The sequence below is a fragment of the Equus quagga genome, chromosome 7, assembly GCF_021613505.1.
Source record: "Equus quagga isolate Etosha38 chromosome 7, UCLA_HA_Equagga_1.0, whole genome shotgun sequence".
Classification (NCBI taxonomy): Eukaryota; Metazoa; Chordata; class Mammalia; order Perissodactyla; family Equidae; genus Equus; species Equus quagga.
In genome coordinates this window covers 7,150,762-7,172,960 of record NC_060273.1, presented here as the reverse complement: position 1 = coordinate 7,172,960, position 22,199 = coordinate 7,150,762, and the positions used below count along the sequence as shown (strand labels likewise).

The 22,199-nt window shown below is 52.3% G+C and overlaps 1 protein-coding gene across 1 annotated transcript; it reads left to right on the top strand.

Annotated features, from left to right (window-relative positions):
• The first annotated feature begins 8,535 nt into the window (after nucleotides 1–8,535).
• Nucleotides 8,536–21,931, top strand: TMEM114 (transmembrane protein 114). The gene is made up of 4 exons (XM_046665710.1): nucleotides 8,536–8,755; nucleotides 9,075–9,155; nucleotides 20,381–20,518; nucleotides 21,699–21,931. Exons 1-4 carry the CDS (start codon nucleotides 8,536–8,538, stop codon nucleotides 21,929–21,931), a joined length of 672 nt encoding a protein of 223 aa, XP_046521666.1.
• The last annotated feature ends 268 nt before the right edge of the window (nucleotides 21,932–22,199 follow it).

Below are 22,199 nucleotides of genomic sequence, written 5' to 3'. Positions count from 1 at the left end.
ATGGGTCTGGCATATTTTGGGGACATCAGCCATCCAGCTTCTTTCCCCCTACATCGCATGCATAGATGACACTCTGGGGAGCAGCAGTGGAGAGCGTAGCTAGGTGTCCTGCAGGCCAGCCCCAGAATGCCCAACATGCCCCAATTGCAAATGCAGTTTGGCCTGGGGCCTCCTCTTCCGGGAAGCCTTCTCTCACTGGCCTGCTCTGGCCTTCTTCCCACTGTCTTTTGTGGCAGAGTGGAGACCAGACCCTGCTCTTAGGGGTCGGGTAAACCTGGGTTCAAATCTCTGCTTTTCTTGTGACTTTGGGTAAGTTGCTTCACCTTTCTAAGTTTCCTCATCTCTAACTTGGGGGTGATAGTGAGTACCTACCTTATTAGGGTTTGTGCTGGGCAGAATCATGGCCCCCCAAAGATGTCCACATATTAATCTCTGAAACCTGTGACTACATCATTTTCCGTGGGAAAGGGGACTTTGCGCATGTGATTAAGTTAAGGATCTTGAGAACTGGAGATTCTCCTGGATTGTCTGGGTGGGCTCACTGTGATCACAGGGTCCCCATAAGAGGGAGGTGAGAGGGTCAGCCAGAAGGTATAAGGGGGAAGCAGAGGTCAGTGGGGAGAGAAGATGCTATGCTGCTGGTTTTGAAGATGGAGGGAGGGGCCACAAGCCAAGGAATGCAGGCGACCTCTGGAAGCTGGGAAAGGCAAGGAATTGGACGTCCCCGGGAGCCTCCAGAAGGAGCGCAGCCCTTCAGACAACTTGACTGTAGCCCAGGGAAACTGACTTCAGGACTGAAAGAGAAAAAACCCTTCTTATTTTAAGCCACTCAATTCACGATAATTTGGCACAGCAGCCACGGCAAACTCATGCCCGTGGGCTGCTGTGAAGATGAAATCTAATCAGCGTGACAAGCTGTGAGGGAGAGCCATTGGGGTGGAGGTGGTGGGGGGGGGGGCTATCTGAATACCCTGTTATGGGAGGGGCTTTTTTTCTTCTTTTTTTGGTGAGGAAGATCGGTAAGGAGAAGGACCAAATCTGTCTCTCATGGTCTCTCCTGGCAGGTCCCAGCCGGGAAAGGGAGTGACAGCAGCCCCAGCAGTAGGCAGTTTCAAGGAACATGATGACCTCGGAGGTCTGGCTGGGTGCAGACCCACCCCTTGCGATGTTCAGAATCTCTATCAGCCAATTTATAGCATGGCCTTTGCCTGCCCCAGCCTCGGAGGGCTGTGGGGAGCTGGCTGAAGGCTGGCACTGGGCACTGAGGTGGCAATTCTGGTATTAACAGCCTGGAGAGATGCTGTCTCCTTGGGGGCTGCAAACTCCTGCTTTCAGGAGGAAGTCTGGGGCAGGCTGGCTGCTGTCTGCAGCACTGGGGCCGGCCAAGAGGTCAGACCCAACTGTCTAGATTCATAACCAGGTAGTGGCAACAGCCCAGAGTTTGGAGCTGGGCCTGGGTTTGAAGGCCAAGTCCGTGCCTTGTTAGCTGTGTGACCTTGCTGGGTCAAACACAGAGCCGCTGTGTTCTGTTTTATAAAACAGAGACCCACGCTAATAGCCAGAGCTAATGTTTACTGGTTGCTTCTGTGGGTTGCCTGGGACTCAGGCTTAGTGAGGCTTTGGACCTTGGCCCAGGTCTCAGGCTAGGAAGGGTTGCAGGTACAGTTTGAACCAGCCTGCCTCCAGAGCCCACGTGCCGATTGGAGACCCCCAGCCTCTCTTAACGGCAGCCACCTCCCAGGATTACTGCATGAATGAAGTGAGGTGATGGATGCCACAGTGTGTGGCACATAGCAGGCATCCACTTTTAGTAACCAGTGCTGTTGTGATTACTGTCATCCTTGTCACCTCCACCACATTCCATCATAACCATTTTTTTCTTTTTTTTTTGGTGAGGAAGACTGGCCCTGAGCTAACATCCATGCCCATCTTTCTCTATTTTGTGTGTGGGATGCCACCACAGCATGGCTCGACTAGTGGTGCTAGGTCTGCACCTGGGATCTGAACCCGTGAACTCTGGGCTGCTGAAGCGGAGTGCGTGAACTTAACCACTACGCCACTGTATCACCATTTCATCAGCCCTGAGCTCTTCCCTTCCCCTTCCTTTTGTTCAGTCCTGGGCAAGTCTGACCTAAACTTTTACAAATTTGAATATATATATATTTGCATATATGTATATATAAATTCAATGGTTTTTAGCATATTTACAGAGTTCTGCAACCATCATCATCATCTAATTTTAGATCACTTGTTTCAGCTCCGAAAGCAACCTCACGCCTGTTTATAGTCATTCCTCATGTGATGGTGAATTTTGTGTCAAGCTGATTGGCTGTGGGGCGTCCAGATTCGACGTTCTCTCTGGGGGTGTCTGTGAGGGTGTTCTCGGAGGAGATTAGCATTTGTTAAGAGGGAAGATCTCAGGTTAAGCATTCTTACCACAAAACAAAGCCAAAATGCCAACCACAAAACAACAAAGGGGCACGAGGAAACTTTTGGCGGTGATGAATATGTTTATTACCTGTATCGTGGTGACAGATCGTGGTGATGGTAACACAAGTGTATATGTGTGTCCAAATTCACAAAATTGCAGACATTAATTTTGTGCCATTTTTTTGGTATACCAATTATACCAATTATAAGACTGGGAGGAAAAGCGTCTTTCTCTCAAAGAATTGGTGGGAAGACTCAAAATGGAAACACTCCTGCTGCACCTGCCACATTGATCCAGCAGGGCAGCTGTCGCCAGAGTAGATTCCCAGAAGGGGACTTGGACCAGCCCTTTTTACAAACGAGGAAAGCAAGGCTCAGAGAGGGCAAGTAACCAGTTCTGGATCTATCCGCAGGCTAGAGGTGCCGGAACCAGGCGCGCTGGCTCCTGGTCCTAGCTCTTTCCTTTGCCACATTGCTGCTGGGAGCAGCCTCTCTCTGGCTGAGAGATTTTTATTCCAATGTGGGAAGAGGTTTCCTGAAACAGAGCGAGGGGCAGCTCAGCCTTCATCTCTTGGCATCACGCCAGGCGTGTAATGGGAACATCAGACCAGTGGGTTACTGATCCCTTTTCATTCTAAACTAATTACGTCGTATGGGATATGAAGAATGGCAGCCAGCTCTCTAGAAGTCTCTAATGGACACATGGAGGCTGTGCACTTAGATGGTTATGCGCAGGTCACGCCCATGGAGACCGAATGGCCAGCAGAACATCATGACCTCACGAGGCTTAATAAACAGAGGCCGTTTCTCGCTAGTGCAACAATCCTAATCACTGAACAGATATCCTGGCCGTATGGTTGAGCTCTGACTTGGTTCCTCACGGTTTTGCCACACAAAATAAGCTCTGCGCTTGCAAGAAGAGACTTTTGGGGAGGATTTGCTTATTAAATCAACACATCTTTATTACGCATCTACTGTGTATCAGGCACTAACCTCAAAGCCAATGATATGCACTGGATAGGACCAACATCATCCCTGTCTGCATCAGTTCGCCGTGCATTCAGTCGCAAACACAGACAGCCATAGGGTGGTGGCTTAAACAGATAGGGGCTTATTTTTATCTTCCACCAAGAATTCCGGAGGTAGGAAATTTAAGCATTGGGCAGCCGTCCAACGATGCTGTCAGAGCTTCAGACTCTGCATCTTTTTGTTTTTGCCACAAACCCAGGAGGAGGTTTGTCCTCATGGTTGCAAGATGGCTACACTGCTTTCAGAGATCACATCTACATTCCAGGTGAACCAAATGCCTTCTCCTCCCAAGGTCTTGTCTTTTTTCTTGAGGGCTCCCTTCTCAGCAGATCCTGCTTCTACGTCATTGGTCTGAATTATGTCACGTGGATGCTGTTGGCTGAAAGGTGTCTAGCAATGTGAAAGGGAAGGTGGGTCAGAATGGTGTTGAATGAGCCATCCTATATTATCTATCATCGCGCTTGGATGGCAGGTCGGGAGCCAAGAACTTCATCAGTCAATTGTCCTTAAGTATTGTTAGCAGAGTCTCTGCGAAGAAGAAAGAGGGCTAAGATAGCACAAGTCTTAGCTTGGGTTTCTCTTCAAGCAGACCCTGAGATAAGGACTTTAGGGGAAGATTTTATTTGAGGGGTGATTGTGGGACTTACTGATGCAGGAGTGGGCAATCGAGATGCAGAAGGAAGAAAGCCAACATAAGGTGTGCCTTGGAGCAGGTCACTGCGGTGGGCAGCTGGGCTCAGTGCCCCTGGGGACTCTGGGAGACAGAGGAGAACTCGTCTCAGAGCTCTCCCCTCCTCTAAGGGCTGAGACAGCTGGGCGGGGCTGTTTACCCTCCAACCCCGTCCATCCTTGGCTGTTACACTCTAGTCACTCCAGCCCCCGCACTCAGAGAGGAAAGTCCATATGTAGAGAGTCACAGGTGTGTGTAGTAGGACGCTGTAGGCATGGGCTGGAGAACTGAGTGCCTGAGTGGATGCGGCGGGGCATTAACCACACCTGAATCAGCATCTTGCGCTCCCATCAGAGCCTTTAACCTAAGTTGGGGTGTCAGCTAAGCCCTTTCTGAAGAAGTAATTTTTAAGTTGAGATTAAAAAAAAAAAAAGTGGGGATAAGAGTGTTCCAGATAAAGTGAACAGCATGTGTGAAGACTCAGAGGCAGGAAAGAACCAAACGTGTTCAAGGAGCAGAAAGGCCTGGGAGTGTGAGGCTGGCGAGGCAAGCAGACCTGAGCGCTGCAGAGCTGTGAAAATCCAGGTCTCACCAATTACAAAAAATATCGCTTTTTCCACGATACCCCTATGCTTTGTAGTGAGAGGTAAACTTTCTTCCTGATATCCTGACATTTCCCCTCCCTTCTGCTCTCTTCCTCTTTCTTTTAAAATATTTCCTCTTTCCATTCTTAACATGCACCTCTCCCCACTTCTCAAAGCGTTTTCTACATGTTTTAATGATAACGTCGGTACCCTCTTCACACTCTTGTCCCACCTTCATAGAGCCCTTCTGGGATTCTTAGGTCTGAGTACCCCCATTTTGCAGTTGAGCAAGTGAAGCTCAGAGAAGAGAGGCGACTTTTCTGGGCTCACACAGCCTGAAAGATGCCAATTTAAGACTCAAAAGCAGCCTCTGGAATCCCCATTGATGTTGTTCTCTGTCACATCAGTACCCAGCCCGGTGCCTGGTGTGGCTTTCATTCTAGATGTCGTGGCTCATTTGGATTCTGCCCCAGGAGCCTTCAGGCTTCATCCTGCCTCTTCAATTGACCGGCTGAGTTATAAGGTCATCTGATGTTTAATGCGCTCCACCCCTGCCCAGATTCATTGAAAAACATTACTTTCTGTTCTTTTTAGAGTGACTGAGCATGATTCAGGTAGATTATATTAAAATCCTCAAGACAAATAGAAGGATCAGAACTACAAGAACTATCTTTGCAAAAAGTGCCTGGAAGAAGGTCTCCTTATGTAGATGAGGAAAGTGGGACCAGTGAAGGGACACACACGCTGGGTGTAGGGGCATCTGTGTTTGTGTCTGCCACCGTCCTCTCTCCTGGTTCTGGTAATAACACCTTGGTTTTCCTTTGGGGAGCCAGCTAGCTTTGCCAGATAAAATGCAGGAGACTCAGTTAAATGTGAACTTCAGATTAAACAACAACAATTTTTTTTTAGTATAAGTATATCCCAAACATTGCATGGGACATACCTATACTAAAAAATGATTCATTGTTTATCTGAAATTCAAATTTAACTGGGCATCCTGTATTTTCCTTTGCTACTTCTGGCAGCCATGACACCTCTTAGCTCAAACGGTTGGCATGGGACTGATCCACCATACCTTGGCTCCAGGAGCCGGCAGGTGATCCAGGCTCAGCCAATCGGCGCATTCTATCCCTCTCACCCTTAGGGATTATTTCAGAGATAGGGATATGAGCTTCAGTTCTGGAAATCTGGCTTGCACCATTGAAAAAGAGATTCTTTCTTTTTCTTGAGGTTGCTAAGCTGTGAACGGCAGCCCTTGGAGTCCAACAAATGAGAATCTGCTTAAGAATGAAGCCAAGAGAGAGGAAAACAGTCGAGAGATGGAGAGAAAGAGAGAGGAGATTAAACCTTAAAGACATCATTGGGGGTCCTGGGAACAGCCTCACTGAATTTTACCTTCATCTAGGTCCCTACTGTTGATGGAACAGTTAAGGACTGTTTCGTGAAGATAATAGCAATAGTGTGATGGAGTTGAAAGCAAAGCCATCAGTGGGGATGGCTGTGGGAAAGATCACTCTTAATCAAGATGGCGGCTGAAGGAGTGATGGAGTAGGATGGTGTGCAGAATCAAGGGGAGGCTGCGTTCTTGCTGGTCATAGCTCTGTTCCGGGTGCTGATGCTGCTAATAACAAAGATGAGGATGCCAATGATGAGGATTAAGATGGCGTTGGTAAGGGGGAATGAAGTAATAAGGAAAAGAATAATTCTCAACCCCAGTCTATCAACCAGGTCCTATCAATTCTGCCCCACTCAATTTTTAAAAATATCTATTCACTCCACTTCCTACCCACCGCTGTCACCACCCCAGCCCAAGCCACCGGTATCTCTTGCTGTGTCTACTGTCATGTCCTCCTAACTGGCCTCCTGGCGTCCCTGCCTGTCCCCTACAGTCCATGCTCCACACTGAAGCCAGTCAGGGGAGTGAGATTTTTAGAATGTAAATTAGAGCCTTTCACTTCTCTGCTCAAAACCATTCCGGGGCTTAGACTAGAATCCAAACCCTTTATCATGGACCTCAAGACCTCCAAGATCTGTACCCCCATCTCATTCCCTCTGCTCGCTCCTCTCTCACTGTCTTCTAGCCTCATTACTCTCCTTTCAGTTTTTCTAGAATGTACCAAACCCTTCATGTAAGCCATCCCCTAGGCATGAACTGCCTTTATATCCTTCATGTCTCAGCATCAAAGTCACCTCCTGGATTCTGAGTCCAAGTGAGACCTCCGCTCTGTTACTTTCTCCGACAGCACCCTGTTCTAGGCAAACTTTGTTGAATGCTTCCCTCTCCAGTTCAACTTTTGGGTCTTGGCACAATGTTTCCTTAAGAGTGTGTCAAAGGAATGCCAAGATTTTGAACTTTCGGCTGTAAGGGCAGCTCCAGGGGCTTTTGGTAGCTGCAGCTCCTGAGGCTGGTCATCTCCAGCATCTAGAAGCCTCTTCCATTTACGCCTGTGTGCCATACAAATATGATTATTTTCTCCAGGTGCCTTGCTTTGAAAAGCTGGGAGTCTTACACTATATACTTCTTAACAGCAGGGGCTGTGTTTGGGTTGTTCACGGCTATAGTCTTAACACACGCTATAGTGTCTGGCACAGAGTAGGTGCTCAAGAAGTATTTCTTGAAAGAAGGAAAGGTTTTATGGTGGTAAAGAAGGTGGTGGAATTGATAAGGGTGATGGTAAAGATGAGTATGGTGATGCGGCCGTCCTGATGGTGGTGGTGGTGACGATGATGATGATGATGGTGATGGTGGTAATGGTAGTAGTGCTGGTGATGATGATAATGGTTGTGATGATGATGGTAGTGGTGGTGGTGATGGTGGTGATGATGATGATGGTGGCAACGGTAGTAGTGCTGGTGATGATGATAATGGTTGTGATGGTGATGGTAGTAGTGGTGGTGATGGTGGTGATGCTGATAATGGTGGTGGTAATGGTGATGATGTTAATGATGGTGATGGTGTTGGTGGTAATGATGGTGGTGCTGGTGAAGATGATGATGGTTGTGATGATGATGGTGGTAGTGGTGGTGATGATGATTGTGATGGTGATGGTGATGATGATGGTGGTGGGGGTGATGGTGGCGGTGATAATGACAAGGAAAGTCTTCCCTGGTAGAAAGGATAGACTCAGAGGACCTGGTCTAGCTCATCGCTTTAAAGAACTTTTATAAAAAACAGATCTGCCTTTTCCTTCTGTAGCCAGCCTTGGAAAATCAACGGAAGATGGATTTTGGAGGAAGGGGAACTGAGGCTGGAGGGACAGGGGCTATTGAAGATTATCTGCAAACCCTGGGCAGGACTGTGAGGCGCCCCTCCTCCTCCTCCCTCAGCGCCTGTGAAGGCCGCCCTCCCTCCCTCACACACCCGGCCTCCCGCGCTGGGCTGGGCGCTGGGCACCACGGGGAGGGGCGCACTGTGCGCTGCGCCCGGGCGCGGAGCCGGAGCCGTGGGAAGGGCCGGCGAGGAAGACTCCTGGCGCCCAGGGTGGGAAGTGGGGAGTTGAGGCGGTGATGTGGGGATAGCAAGGAGGGCTGCGCGGAAAGGGAGCGGCAGGGCACAGCGGGCAACAGCTGGGCGTTGTGGAGGGTGAAGGAAGGGATCCGAGGGAAAGGGGTCTGGGGGAAAGTGAGGCGCGGGAGTGAGAGGGTGCGCTTGGGCTGGGAGCGGAGGGCTGCCGCGTGCTTCTAGGGGTGGGGTCCGAGGGCGCAGGTGAGGGGGTCTGAGGGGCGGAGCTGGGGTCGGAGGGAGGCATCGAGGCCCTAAGCCCGGGTTCCAGGTCCCTGCTCCAGTCTCCGGAGGCGAAGCCGGGAGCTCCGGGCTCGGCGATGCGGGTGCCCCTGGGCGGGCTGGCCGGCGCGGCGGCGCTGACCGGGGCGCTCAGCTTCGTGCTCCTGGCGGCCGCCATCGGCACGGACTTCTGGTACATCATCGACACCGAGCGGCTGGAGCAGAGCGGCCGGGGGGCGCAGGACCCCGCGGGGGCCGCCAACCGCAGCCAGCTGGAGCCTCTGAGCTCGCACTCCGGCCTCTGGCGGACCTGCCGGGGTAAGGGCGCACGCGGGGACCCGGGGCGGTGGCTGCCAACGCCCCCCGCGCGGTGCTCTGCTCTCTGGGGACCTGTTGCTTGGCGCGCACCCCTCCCCCAAACCCCAAAGCACCAAACGTGGTGCCTGGGGGCCGGGGGAAGATCGCCGAGGGCCGGGGCTGCCAACGCCCTTCTGAGAGGCGCCCAGCTCAGCCCGGGGCCGCTCCAGCTCTCCGCGCGCCCTCCCGGGTGGGGCATCTAGGGCGGGAGTGGGGCCGAAGCCGCGGGCCGGGACCCAAACTCCAGGGCCCCGCCCGGTGATTCCTCCACCCGGTCCAGTCCAGAGCCCGTGCGCGCCGCTGATGAACCCCTTCTGGCAGGAGAATGTGACGGTCAGCGACTCCAGCCGACAACTCCTCAGTGAGTCCAAGGAGGATGGGATGGGGGGGAACCCCGGGTCTGGCCACCACTTGTGGAGCTCTTCCTCAAACATCGGGTCGGGGCACTGCGGAGGGGGCGGCCCGGGTGGCCTCTGACCCCGGGCGGGAGAAGGGAGCGGGGTTAGGAGCAGGGGGCGGGGCCTCTCTTGCTCCACCTGTAACGTTGTGTGGTTTAGGATTCATTCGACAAACGTTGACTGCAGGCTTTCTGTGCGCCAGGCACCGTGCTGGTGCTTAAGACCCAGGCCATGCCCTCAGGGAGCTCACAGACTAGCCGGGGTGGAAATACGCAGCTATATTTCGGAGTGACAAGCAGTGTGAAGGAGGGTGGGCGGCACCCCAAGGAGACCCCCAAACCAGACTGGGAAGTGAATGTTGAAAAGAGAGGAGGTCTTATCCTATAGACCAGAAGGCACGCCCCAGGCCGGCTTTATTTTTATCCTCTCTGTTGAGAACAAGCGCTGGGCGGTAGCAGGGTTGTAATAAATATTTGTTGAATGGTTCAAGGAAGGCAATTAGGAGGCAGAGAAGGGCTCCCTCTCCCAGGAGCCTTCGTGTCTGCCTGGGTGACGGCTGATTTCCCAGGTGCCTAGGGCAGTGCTCGGACCTCCCTCGAGGTGTGAGGACCAGATGCAAGAAAGCAAACCCCGGCTGAAGGAACCTTTGAGGCAGGAGGGAAATAAACGTAATCGTTTAGTTCACTGAGGCTCGTGGTGGACCAGAGCTGGAGCTAAATGCTTTTCATCTGTGTCTCCACTGAATCCCCCCACGGCCTCCCTCTGAAGTTATCATCATCTCCATTTTTATCTTCATTTTCCAGTGAGGAAACGGAGGTCCAGAAAGCTACCCTAGAAAGCCCCTGAGGAGGGAATGAGGGCTGAGTTCCATAGGCCTGGAAAAATGTGGGCAGTTTTTGATAAACTTGCTGAGGTTTGTCCCTGGCACAGCCCCTAAGAGCTGCCAGGGCCCCTCTCCAACTCCATCCTCCCCTTTGCTCGCTCTCTCTCTCCAGTTCCTGGAAGATGCCAGGTTTCCTTCTGCCACAGGGACTTTGCACATGCCATTCCCTTTACTGGAGTCTCCCTGCTCCCATCCCGCCAGCTTGACTTGATCAGCTTCTACTCCTGTTACACGATGTGTGACATTTAGGGGGTTGAAATCGGCCTCCCTCATTAGACTGTGAGCTTCATGAGGGCAGGGACCACATCTGTCTTGCCACGGCTGAATTCCCAACATTTAGCACAGAGTCTGGCACAGAGCAGGCCGTGACGGGGCATGACTATATTATGTGAGAGGTGGAGCTTGATAAATCTTTGTGAATGAATGGATGAGGAAATGAATGAACCAGAACTGTTTCTCTGAAGTCCAGTGGCGTACTGGGAAACGTTTAACCACTGGCTCTCTGGGAGAGGGCGAAATCTTGACTTGTAGCGTTTGCTGATTTCCGTGGTATAAATCTTCCCGCTGTGGTCAATTTCAAGCTATCACCATGATGTCAGGTGGCTCACAAAATTACTAAATTCCTAACCCTTGGCTCTTGTGAGCTGATGCAATCCGGCTCCAGCGCAGGGAGTTGCACTGAAGGAGCCGTCCCCTAGATACCTGGGATGGCGGGAGGCAAGGAAAGGTGGAGGTACCAGGGACCGCCTCCTGAGCCCCAAGCTGCCCTGGGAGGAACCTTGGGTGTTCTCAGAGCATTGTTTCCAGAATAATCAAGCGTTCCTGCCTGTGAAGTGAGGGAGACATGGGTCAAATCCCGGCTTGGAGCCTTCCCAGGATGCTCTGTGATCCTAGGCTAGGATCTTAACCTCTCTGGGCCTCAGTTCCCACGTCTGCTGAAGGGAGATGTCAAAACTGTGAGGGAGTGTGGTCAGGATTCCACGAACTAGCTGGATGAAAGAAGTGGCCTTACGTGGGACCTCGCATAATGCCTGGTTGTGTGGGATCTTGATGTTGCACGAAAGAGTGATTTGATATCAAAGTGCCAGACGCATCGTCCGTGCTCGATAAACGTGGGTCCCTCCACCCTTCCTTCCAGCCTCTTTAGATGCCCTCACAGCTGTGGAGTGCTGACGCTTTGCTGGCCTGGGTGCTGGCTTTCAGCCTCACCACATCGAGGGGAAAGTTGGATGGTTAACTACAGCGGGCACTGGTCTGGCATCTTTGTGAAAGATGATAATGCGACAGCCCTGCGTGCTCCAGGATTTTGAGAACCAGGCAAAACTTACATCCAGAGTCTGTTCCTGTGCTCCCGCATGGGACCTAACCCCCAGCTTCACTGCCTACTAAGCCTGTGGCTTTGGGCAGCTTCCTATACCTCTCTGAGCCTCAGTCCCCTGTTGGGCAAAATGAAGGTCACTGTCATCCCTCTCATCAGGATATTGTGAGGATCCTGGGGGAGTGTATTTAAGGAGCCTCACGCAGTGTCTGACCCCTGTAAGTGTGTCTTAAGGGGTGGCTGCTGTTTTTACCACCATATTATCTGCGAAAGAGAGCAGGCTGTCCCTTCCGACGGGGCGCTCGCTGCAGATCACCCCCGGGGAGAGCTGTTTCCCAGAATCTCTTTATCCCCAGAATGAACTCTGAATTTTGCCCAAGCTCTTTTATCCTGTGAAGATGTCTCAGTCCTCTAAGGACCTGCTGCAGAGACCACAGAGGAGAGAAGCCACTTGACAAGCGGCGTGTTCTCCGAGTCAGCCTCCTAGACAAATCCTCGAGAACCCTTGATTTTTCCTCCAGGAAAACCCAAGCAGGCAGACCACCTTGGTGCCCAATAAAAATCCATCTTGCTGCGATGTGTTGTCTTCCAGATTAGCTCCGGGATGTCACGGGTCTGCCTCCTTGACTAGGGACTGGAATTATTTTTGGTGGAGAGGGGGTCACCAATTTCAGCCCAGTGTAAATAAAAGAGTCACGGTCTAGAGCCAACCAGGCTGCCAGAACCAGCCAGGAATCTTTTGGTGGCAAGTGACAGAAACTCAAATCATGCTTGTTTAAACCGGAAGGAAATCCCGGCCCGTGGAACTGGAAAGCTTGAGTCTGTTGGGATCCAGAGAGCTGAACTCAATTTCTCTCTTCTCCTCTCTGGGCTTGGCTTCTGTTTGGGGTCTGCTTTCACTTAAGTTGTCTCCAGTCTTAGCAACCTGAGCTGATTGAGACTTTCTATCTCCCACTAATTCTGCAAATCCTCCAGAAAGGCCTCTCATTGGACCACATTGGATCCCATGCCCAGGCCTCAGCCAATCACTGAGGCTGAGGGGATGGGATGTGCCGATTGGCCAGGCTGAGTCATGTGGTACTTGTAACAAGGGGTGGGGTGGGGTCAGCCTCATCATAGATAAGGCTTCGCCTCTTACCAGCTGCGTGACTTCTGGCGAGTTCCCTGCCTCCGTAAATGGGCTGCTTTGAGATGAAATGAGATCATATAAGCAAAGCGCGCAGCGTGGGGCACTGCACAAAGTAGGAGGTCCATTAACGTCTCCCCCTCCTGCTCGAAGTCATATTGCTTCCCTGAGCCTCCAGCTTCTCATCTGTAAAATCGAGCTAATCTTCGCCACAATGCCATGAGGCAGGTACTGTTATTATCATCCTCACTTTTCAAAGGAGAAAACCGAGGCACAGAGAGGTTAGGTAAGTTACCAAAGTTTGCACAGTAACTGTTCGATCTGGAATTTGAACCCAGGCAGTTTCTACGTTTTTAGAATGATTCTACCTTGACTATAATTTCAGTATAATGTGAGTGTGCTAAGACCAGAAGCCATGGTAGTCCACAGGAGGAACGCCTAGCCTGCTTCTTGGGTTCGTAGTCCCCCATCCTGCACAGCTTCCTTCGGACAGGGAACCAGAGACCTACACCATGAGGAGGAACAGCAAGTGCAGAGCTGTGAGGCAGGACTGAGCGTGGTGCGTTCCCGAGACAGTGCAAGCCCGGTGTTTCTGCAGCGTAGCACAGAAAGTGCTTCTTAGATGCCCCTCGAGCTCTCCCTGTGCCTTTCTTCAGCTGCCTCTCCCAAGGGCCCAGGGGGAAGGTCAGGCTGGGCATCCCACGCATAAGCACCCCAGACCCGGGGGGTCAAACGCTTGCCCAACACAGCACCCCAGTGGCAGAAGCTGGGCCGGGGGCCAGTGGCCTGGCCTGGCTGTCCTCTGAGGAGGTGAGGTTGGAAAATCACAGGGTTGGGTTTCCAGTCTTTCTGGGTGCCCGGCTGTTGCAGTGGCGTGGAAAACTAAAACCGGCCCTCCCACGAGGCCTGGCGCAGATCGCAAGAGTGGAGGTGACAGGCACAGACATGAAGGGGTAGGGGACAGGATGGCGTGAAGAGGCTGCCTGGGCCCGGGAGGGAGTTCTGGGTGTGGTTTATGCTTAGCTGGGCTGCGGGCCAGCAGGGAGGCAGCAGGTGCCCGGGGTCGCACATCTTCGGAGATGCACGCCTGGGCATCAGGCTGCTACTTGGGGCGCCCATTGAAAGTCAAGTACACACTTCAAACTAAAAAAATAATTATATTCAAAGTAATTCCACTTCTTGGTATCTACCATGTGAGGCTTCTAAGAAGAGATTCACCATGCCATTTTTGTGACAGTGGAGAACAAGATACGACATCAGTGCCCATGGATGGAGATGTGGCTAACCATTTACGTGTGGTCTATGGAATATTACATAGTCTGGAAAAAGAATATACTAATGGATAGAACACAGAGATACACTGTGGAATGAAGACAACAAGTTACAGAGGGTAATGGGCAGTGTGAGGCCATCTGTTATGCTTTCCCCCCAAATTCCCCAAAGTCTGTCTTTTCTACGGGTATATGCCAACATTTGGAGATGCTCCTTTCTTTTAAATGCCATTAAGAAAAAACAACACTGCATATTATAATTGTGAGATGCTGTGGATGGTCAAACATATCCTGTTTTCGGATATGTTGAAGTGTGACCGTGTGCATCTTAGAATTAGAGAAATAGGTAAATATCGAGGAAAAGAGGTAAATATATGGAAAAAAGACTGGAAAGATGTGCCTCCAAGCATTCATGGAGGTTCATTCTGGAGAAAGGGAAGGCTTTGAGATGGTGGGCAAACAGGTCTTGTTTTAACTTTTTTTCCGAGAAGAACGTTCTCGGAACTTCCATGAGGGCTGCCGTTATGGTTAGACTTCTCCTCAGTGTGGCTCAGGGAGCTCTCTGGGACCCTCGCCCACCTCTCCAGCTGCAGGAGCTGAGACCCGCGTGGGCTTCCAGATCCCTCCTGCTTTGGGGTCTTGGCACATTGTATCCCCTCTTTCAGGAACACCCGCCCCCACCTCTCAGCCGTCCAGGTCTCAGCTAAGTGCTCCTCACCCCGCAAGCCCTTTCAAACTTCCAGGCTGGCTTAAACGTCCCTTGTCTGCCGTTCCACCACCTCTTTGTCACCCTCCTTTGTTGTTCCATTCCGGTTCTGACACTCATCGCTGTTCCATCTTGAGCAACTGACGTAAATCCCTTGAACCTCAGTTTTTCCCATCTGGGAAATGGGAATTAAGAACTCCTACCTGGCGGAGCCTAAGGTGTTTGAGGTCAAGAAGTAATTATTCTCACGTTCAGTGCCCACAATGGCTTGGCCAAGTCGGAGCCCAGGTCCCGCTGACAGGTGGGGAAAGAGGCTTTTGCGAGAGATGTGATTTGCGTGGGAAGATGTGAGTCAAGATCTGAACCCAGGGGTTTGCCCGGAGAGGCCTGCTCTCCCCATATCACAACGACGGGTCTTGGAGATCACGATAATCAAGATGCAGCCCCCATCCTCCGGGGGCTATGTTCCAGTGACAACAGACCCAAGAACAAATATTTACAAAGATTTTAAAAATCCCCTTCCTTGCCAGGTGACATAGGACTGAATATCTCTGAGCACTTCCTGAATCTCAAAGTCATGTTGACAAGGTTCGAAAATAGAGACGGTGACATTTTCCCCTTTGCGAAATGGTTCCTGAGACTTTCTCCTTTTGTCAGAGCTTTTGATGTCTCTGAAGAAAGATGGGCCCTGCTGTCTTTAAGAGCAGAACTATTACTTTGCTAACCGTGCCGGGCTCCCTGACCTCGCCAGCGTTCTGGAAGCCTCGTTTTCCATTAGGCAGTTCTTTGAACTGTGTGATAATGGAGCAGCCACAAACACAGTTCTCCTTGGTGTGAACATCTTGGCTTCTCTCTGGGTTTGCTGTTTCATGTACTTGCAACAAAGCGTTTTTTTTTTTTTTTGAGGAAGATTAGCCCTGAGCTGACATCTGCTGCCACCCCTCCTTTTTTTTTTTTTTTCTTTTGCTGAGGAAGACTGGCCCTGAGCTAACATCCATGCCCATCTTCCTCTATTTTATGTGGGACACCTGCCACAGCATGGCTTGATGTGCAGTGCGTAGGTCTCTGCCCTGGATCCAAACTGGCAAACCTGGGCCGCTGAAGTGGAACATGTGAACTTAACCCATATGCCACCTGGGCTGGCCTCTGCAACAAAGCATTTTTGAGTCAAAAAGATCTCTTGGACTTGGATATACATTGCCCTTGATGAAACAACGCCAGGTCAACATTATTATTATTATAAATTCTATATAGTCATCTCGGCTATCATCTGTTGAGAGCCTGCTGTAAGTGCTGTAGTGGATCGGAAGATGTTACCCCCCAAAAGATAGGCCCACGTCCTAACCCCTAGTACCAGTGAATGTGACCTTATTTGGAAAAAGGGTCCTTGCAGACGTGGTTAAGTAAAGATCTTGAGACGAGATTATCTTGGATGAACCAGGTGGGCCCTAAATCCTCTGACAAGTGTCCTTATGAGAAAAATAGAATCTCAGGGGAGTGAAAAGAAGGCCCTGGGAAGATGGAGGCAGAGATTGGAGCGATGCTGTCACAAGCCGAGGAATGTCAAGGATTGCCGGAAACCGCCAGAAGCTGGAAGAGGCAGGAAGCTTTCTCCCCTGGAGCCTCTGGAGGGAGTGCGGTCCTGCCGACACCTTGATGTTGGACTTTTGGGCTCCAGGACTGTGGGAGCAAATTCCTGCTGCTTCGATGCCATTTAGTTTGCCGTAATTTGTTACAGCAGCTGGGGGAAACCGATGCAACCACCTTTTCTGGAGAAGCACCCCCTGCACACTGCTCACCCCGTTCTTCCGCATCCTCATCATTATTTCCTTTGTGACGCATCGTGGTCTATAACGACCTCCTTTCTTTCCTTGCTAGTCCATCTCTTGCCCTGGACTGCGATCCCGTCAGAGCAGGGACCTTGTCCACTGTCGTGTCCCCGGGCTCCGTGTCGGAGCTCGGCCCTCATTGGGGGCCCACAGATACTTGCTTCTGAATGAGATGTCATTGGAGATGGGTACATTTCCAAGGAGAACAGAACTCAGAAGCAATATTCCTGTCCCAAGGCTGCAGTCCTGAAAAATAAAAAAATAACAAAGACTAAGGCACACGCACACGAAAGAAGCGAAAGCAAATTTCAGCAGCAGATTTACAACTCTCCCAAGGGGAGCCTGTTCTTGCCCAGACATTTAATTGAACGTGTAGTCAAGTCAGCTCACAGTGTGTCTGGGGAACTCACAGGCCGGGCCACCAACTCCAGGAAACCTCATTAATTTCTAAATGAGAAATGATTTCATTTCTCAGCGTAGTCTGGAGGCGATGCTATGCAGGGAACAGGTTTTCCAGGACCAGGTCCTCACACCACCTGCCGTGCTTTCTTGACCAAGATTCTTCCTTAATAAAGAAAGGAGGGCAGGCGGGAAGGGAGGAAGGAACGAAGACCACGAGTGTTGTCCCCTGTAACCGCATTTTCTCCTGTGACCGTCCTGGGAGGGAGATCCGTCTTGTTTCCCTGACTCTCCAAGGCTGGTGGCATTTAGCGGGTCGAAGACAAAGTGATTAGGTCACAATGAAAGTCAGACTGAATGATTGTCGTCTCCATCTTTATTATTGGCAGAGCTGTGATTTATTTAGTGCTTGCCCTACAGGACACGACACTGAACGCCTTACCCTGCCCCCTGTTGCCCTGTTGTTTTTACGCATATTGTTCTTATAATTTGGGGAGCCACAACCTCCACCCCATAGACGGGGAAATGGCGGTTCTGCTGGATGAAGCGATGCCAAATGTCCCACAGTCAGAGCCTCAATCCAAACGCAGAGCATCTGGTTCTGAAGCTCATATTTTTAACCACCATGAGGTCATCTCTTAAGCTTCCGTCGTTTCTTGGTTATTTCTTAGGAACTGCCATATTTTTTTTGCCTTGGAGTCACACTGTCTAATTAGTTCTTAATTAGTTAATTAGGTCAACAGATGCCCGTTGAACACTCGCATAACCTCAGAGCTCTACTAGAAACTCAGGGATGCGGTTGTACAAGAGGGGACAAGATGTCCCTCGTCAAGGCTCACGGTTTCACAGTGAGACAGAAAGGTGACCAAGAGGCACCAACGCCAGGGAGCAAATGCCAGGATGGGCTGACCCTGGGGAGCTGAGGGGGCACAGAGCCAGAGCAGACTGTGTGGACTGTGCGGTGGTGGACATGGCCATAAGAAAAGACTTCACAGAAGAAATGATGCTTAGCTTGCTCTGAAGGATGAGGAAAGTATTTGTTTTCATGCCTCTGTTGTTGCCAAAAGGATTTAAAGAGGCTCCGTGCCCAGCTCATGGTAAATGACCGATAAATATTTAGTAAATGAATGACTGGTGAAAAAGAACTTTGTAATTGTTTCCCTTTCTGCTTTGGCTGCCAGGAAGCTCAGAGCCAAAGTGGTGGCAAATGTTGAGACCTTGAGACCCCCAGACTTCCTCCATTCCTCTCCCCTCCCCCTGCCGCTATTGGTCTTGACGTTCTGGTAATTCATCCTTTTCTACGTCCTGATTTTGTAATGTAAGTTCTAATCACGCCTTGTACTGTAATGTACTTCTGACTCACAAGACATCTGTGGTCTGGGGACAGGAGAGAGGGGTAGGGGACCGAATCCAGTTGCAGACTTTTATGAGATGATCTTTCTCTGGCCTTCCTCTCCCCTCACCTGCTCGTCTCTCGCCTATCAGTGTTCTCAGCTCACCCGGGGGAATTGAATTTCAGATATCCATGGAGCAAATATTCCACACCTGAGGGGTGGGTTGCTGTGGAGAGTGATGGGCAGAGGCTGGAGCAGCAGCCTGTGGGGGACGAAGAGACTCAGCCTGGCCCTGCCTGGGATGGGGAGCCCTGGGGAGCTTGGGGCAGGCAGGGGGCGGACCAGGGAGAGATCTGCATGTGGAGGAGGAAAGGCAAGTTGGGTCTTTAGAAAATACCGTCTCTGAAGCAGAGGATGCTTTTAGGAGCTGGGAAGAGAGGGGCCGGGCGTGTTTGGGGCAGCCCCTGATTTTTCTTTGCAGGATATGACCTCCCTGCATCCTTGCTGGCTTTGCTCCCTGCCCAGTCTCTGGAACCGAGAGGTGCTGGGTAAACACTTGTTGCCTGACTCTCGCCTCTGTCCTCTGTGGAAGCCACACCTTTCTTCCTGTCTTGGCTATGGCTCCGCCCCCTCTGAGGGGAATTTCTCAAACACCTGGCTGGGTTAGGGCCAGGCTCTGAGCTCAGTCTCTGCTCCGACCTCTGTAACAATGGTATCATACCGACACCCCCATGGCAGACCTCCCGCCGAGCTCGGGTCTCCCGTGAACCACTGTGTCTGGCGTCTCTGACTGGAGTGCAACTGGCATCTCACACTGAACGAGTCCTGACGTCCCCGCCCTCCGCACCCCTCTTCCCTCATCTTCCCCATCTCGGCAGAGGGCCCCTCATCCGTCCAGGGGCTCAGGCGCCGCATCTCCAGATCTCGCAGCCTCATCAAAGCTGTTGCTTGTTTCATCTTTAACATATGCGTGGCGTCTGCCCACTTCTCCCCACCCCACGGCTGCCGTCCCCGTCCAGGCGGCCCTCGTCCCTTCCTAGGATTAAGGCAATAATCCCCCAGCGGTCTTCACGCTTCCAGCCTGCTCCCTTGGATTTGTTTCCTCGGGCTGGTGAGAAATTACCGCAGGCTTGGTGGTTTAAGACGGCAGAGATTTGTCCTCTCACGGTTCTGCAGGTCCGAAGAAATCGAGGGGTCGGCAGGGTCGGTCCTTCTGGGGGTTCTGAGGGAGAACCCATTCCGTGCCCCTCTGCTGGCTTCCGGCGGCCGCCGTCCACCCTGGGCGTTCCTTGGCTTGTGGACGCATCCCTCCTTTCTGCCTCCATCTTCACCTCGCTCCTCCTCGGTCTCCTTGTTCTCTTCCAAGGACATCAGTCACTCGATGTAGGGCCCACTCCAGTCCAGGGTGATCTCATCTGGACCCCCTTAACCTAATTACATCTGCAAAGAATCTTGTCCCAAGCAAGGTCACGTTCTCAGGTTCCCGCTGGACGTGAATCTTTGAGCCACCATTCCATCTGCTACACCCTCTGCTTGTCGCCTCTCAATACAGCAACCAGCGCGACCTTCACAAACTGAACCTAAACCTGTCATTCTTCGGCCCCTAACTATCTGGTGGCCCCTCTCCTTCCGAGAGCAGGTGAGACTCTTCCTGATGGCTCGTGAGCCCCACACGGTGTGCCGTCAACTCTCTGTCTTCACGTCCTGCATCCTTCCTCTCGCTCTCTCCACGCCACCCTCACCCACCTGCCCAGGTGCCTCCATCTCACCAGGCACAGAATGTTCCTGCTCCTCCCTCGGCCTGTGACATCTCCCTTCTTGCCGCCTCCCTCGCCTCCTTCGGGTCTTCACCGGAACATCCTCAGCGGAGCTCTGGCCTTAGGCCCCCTCTTGGCTTGATTCACTGCCCCATGCGTTTCTCACCATCTCTCAACTTTGTCACTTATTTACTTGTCCACTGCCTGACTCCTCTCACTAGAACATCAACCCCATGAGGGCGGGATTCTGACGTATTTGCCCCTGAGTCCGCCGTGCCGAGAACGCAATAAACATATGCTGAGTCGGTAAGTGAATGAACCGTGATACCCACCTCACAGGGTGCATGAGAATTAAGCGACATGATGCTCAGACAGCCTGACACAGATGAGCCTCCATACTGTTGTTATTAATATTGTTATTATCATTAGAAGTAGTAGCAGTAACAGTAGCATTGATGTTTTCCCCTGGCGTTTGCGTGCTGCCCCCATCGGAGGCGCTCAGGAAATGTTTGTTGATTGACTGAGGAGTGTTAATAACCCTTCTCCGCCTCATGTCTCTTCGAAGCCATGCACGGGACGTTCGTGATTCTGCTGCCGCTCAGCCTGATCCTGATGGTCTTTGCGGGGATGACGGGCTTCCTGAGCTTCCTCCTCCGAGCCTCCATCCCCCTCCTGCTCACGGGAACCCTCTTCCTCTTCGGAGGTGGGTGCCCACCCTGCGCACACACCCTCAGCAAGGGAGGGGGCGGGGGGCCTGTCGCCTCTTGGGGGCTCAGTTTCCCCATCTGTGTTGTCACAGCTGGAAGGGATGAGCGGTTTCCAGCCCGGGCTCCCCGGGTCTGTGGCCCCATGAGAGAAGCAGAGGGCGGGGAGCACGTTCTGAGAATCATTTTCACGATTTCACAAAAGAAGCCACATGGAGATGGGGAGACCCTCCCTCGGCTGCGCTCCCTCCCTCCCTCTGGCCCCCTGCTGTTCTGACCGATTAAAAAACAGGCAATGCCTGGGTTCATACCCTTTATTTGGGGACCACGGTGGCTGTTCTAGGGCCTCTGTCCTTCCTGCGAGCTTGGAACAATCCCTCCTTAAAAAAGAACGAGAACAAGGATGAAGACACTGGGAATCCAGGGAGGGAAAAATACAAGGGATGTCTGGAGGCGGAAATACTGTGAGGCTCTGATTTCCAACCACCACCATTATCATTAATATCGGCACTAGTCATTCACCCTTTCTTGAAACCAGCCCCGCCCAGTTGAACTTTCTGCCGCTGGCGACAAGTTCTCCTATCTGCGCTGTGCCGCGGGGGAGCCACGAACCAGCCTACGGAGCGCTGGCCACGTGGCAGGTGCCCGCGAGGGGCTGAGATGTTCTCTTGAGTTTAAATAGCCACGTGGGACCAGTGGCTCTGGGACTGCGCAGCACAGCTCCAATCCCGTGTCCATGGAGACCTACTATGTGCCGGGTGCTGTTCTGGGGGCTGGGGGATCCAGGTCGAGCGCCCTGGAGCTCACAGCCCGTCTGTCGAGGGAGAGAGACATTAGCTAAGTCCTTTCAGAAAGGAACGCAGAATCGCAGTTCTGAAGGAGCAGGGTGGGGACGGAGGGCAGCATGCTGCTGTGAGGTCATGGGGCATTTGACCTGTTCAGGGAGCTTCCTGGATGACGCACAAGCTGAGATATGAGGATGGCTAAGACTTACCGATGGCAGGAGGGGAAAGGAAAGGAAGGAAGGGTGCACTGGGCAGAGGGGCCAGCTTGGGCAAAGGCCGTGTGGTGGAGGAAGCATGGATGCAGGATGAGGCCAGTGTGGCTGGGCTGGGCTGGGCAAGGAGGGGAGGGCAGTGCTGGGGAGTTTGATCTTCTCTCCTTTTGCCTCCCCTGCAGCCTTGGTGACGCTCGCTGGGATCAGTGTCTATATCGCGTACTCAGCTGCCGCCTTCCACGAGGCGCTGTGTCTCCTGGAGGAGAAGGCCCTGCTGGACCAGGTGGACATCCGCTTTGGCTGGTCCCTGGCGCTGGGCTGGATCAGCTTCACCACCGAGCTGCTCACTGGGGCGGCCTTCCTGGCAGCAGCCCGCATGCTCAGCCTGAGACGGAGGCAGGACCAGGCCGTATGAGCCCAGCGTGGGGTCCTGGTGGGCAGGAGGCGTGTGGCCTGGGGGCTTCATCGACCAATCATGGTGGGCTGCAGCCTCCTGTTCCACAGAGGCTGCCGGTGGAGTCAGGGGTCCAACCTGAGAACCGCTGTGGCCTGAGCTCCTGGCCACTGTCCTCCCAGTGCCATCCGTGCTGCCTGGCGTGCTGTGTGTCATGTCTGTGCACGTGTGTGTCTGTGTGGGCTAGCGGAGGCCCGAGGGAGCACAGAACCCATGAAATAACCAAAAC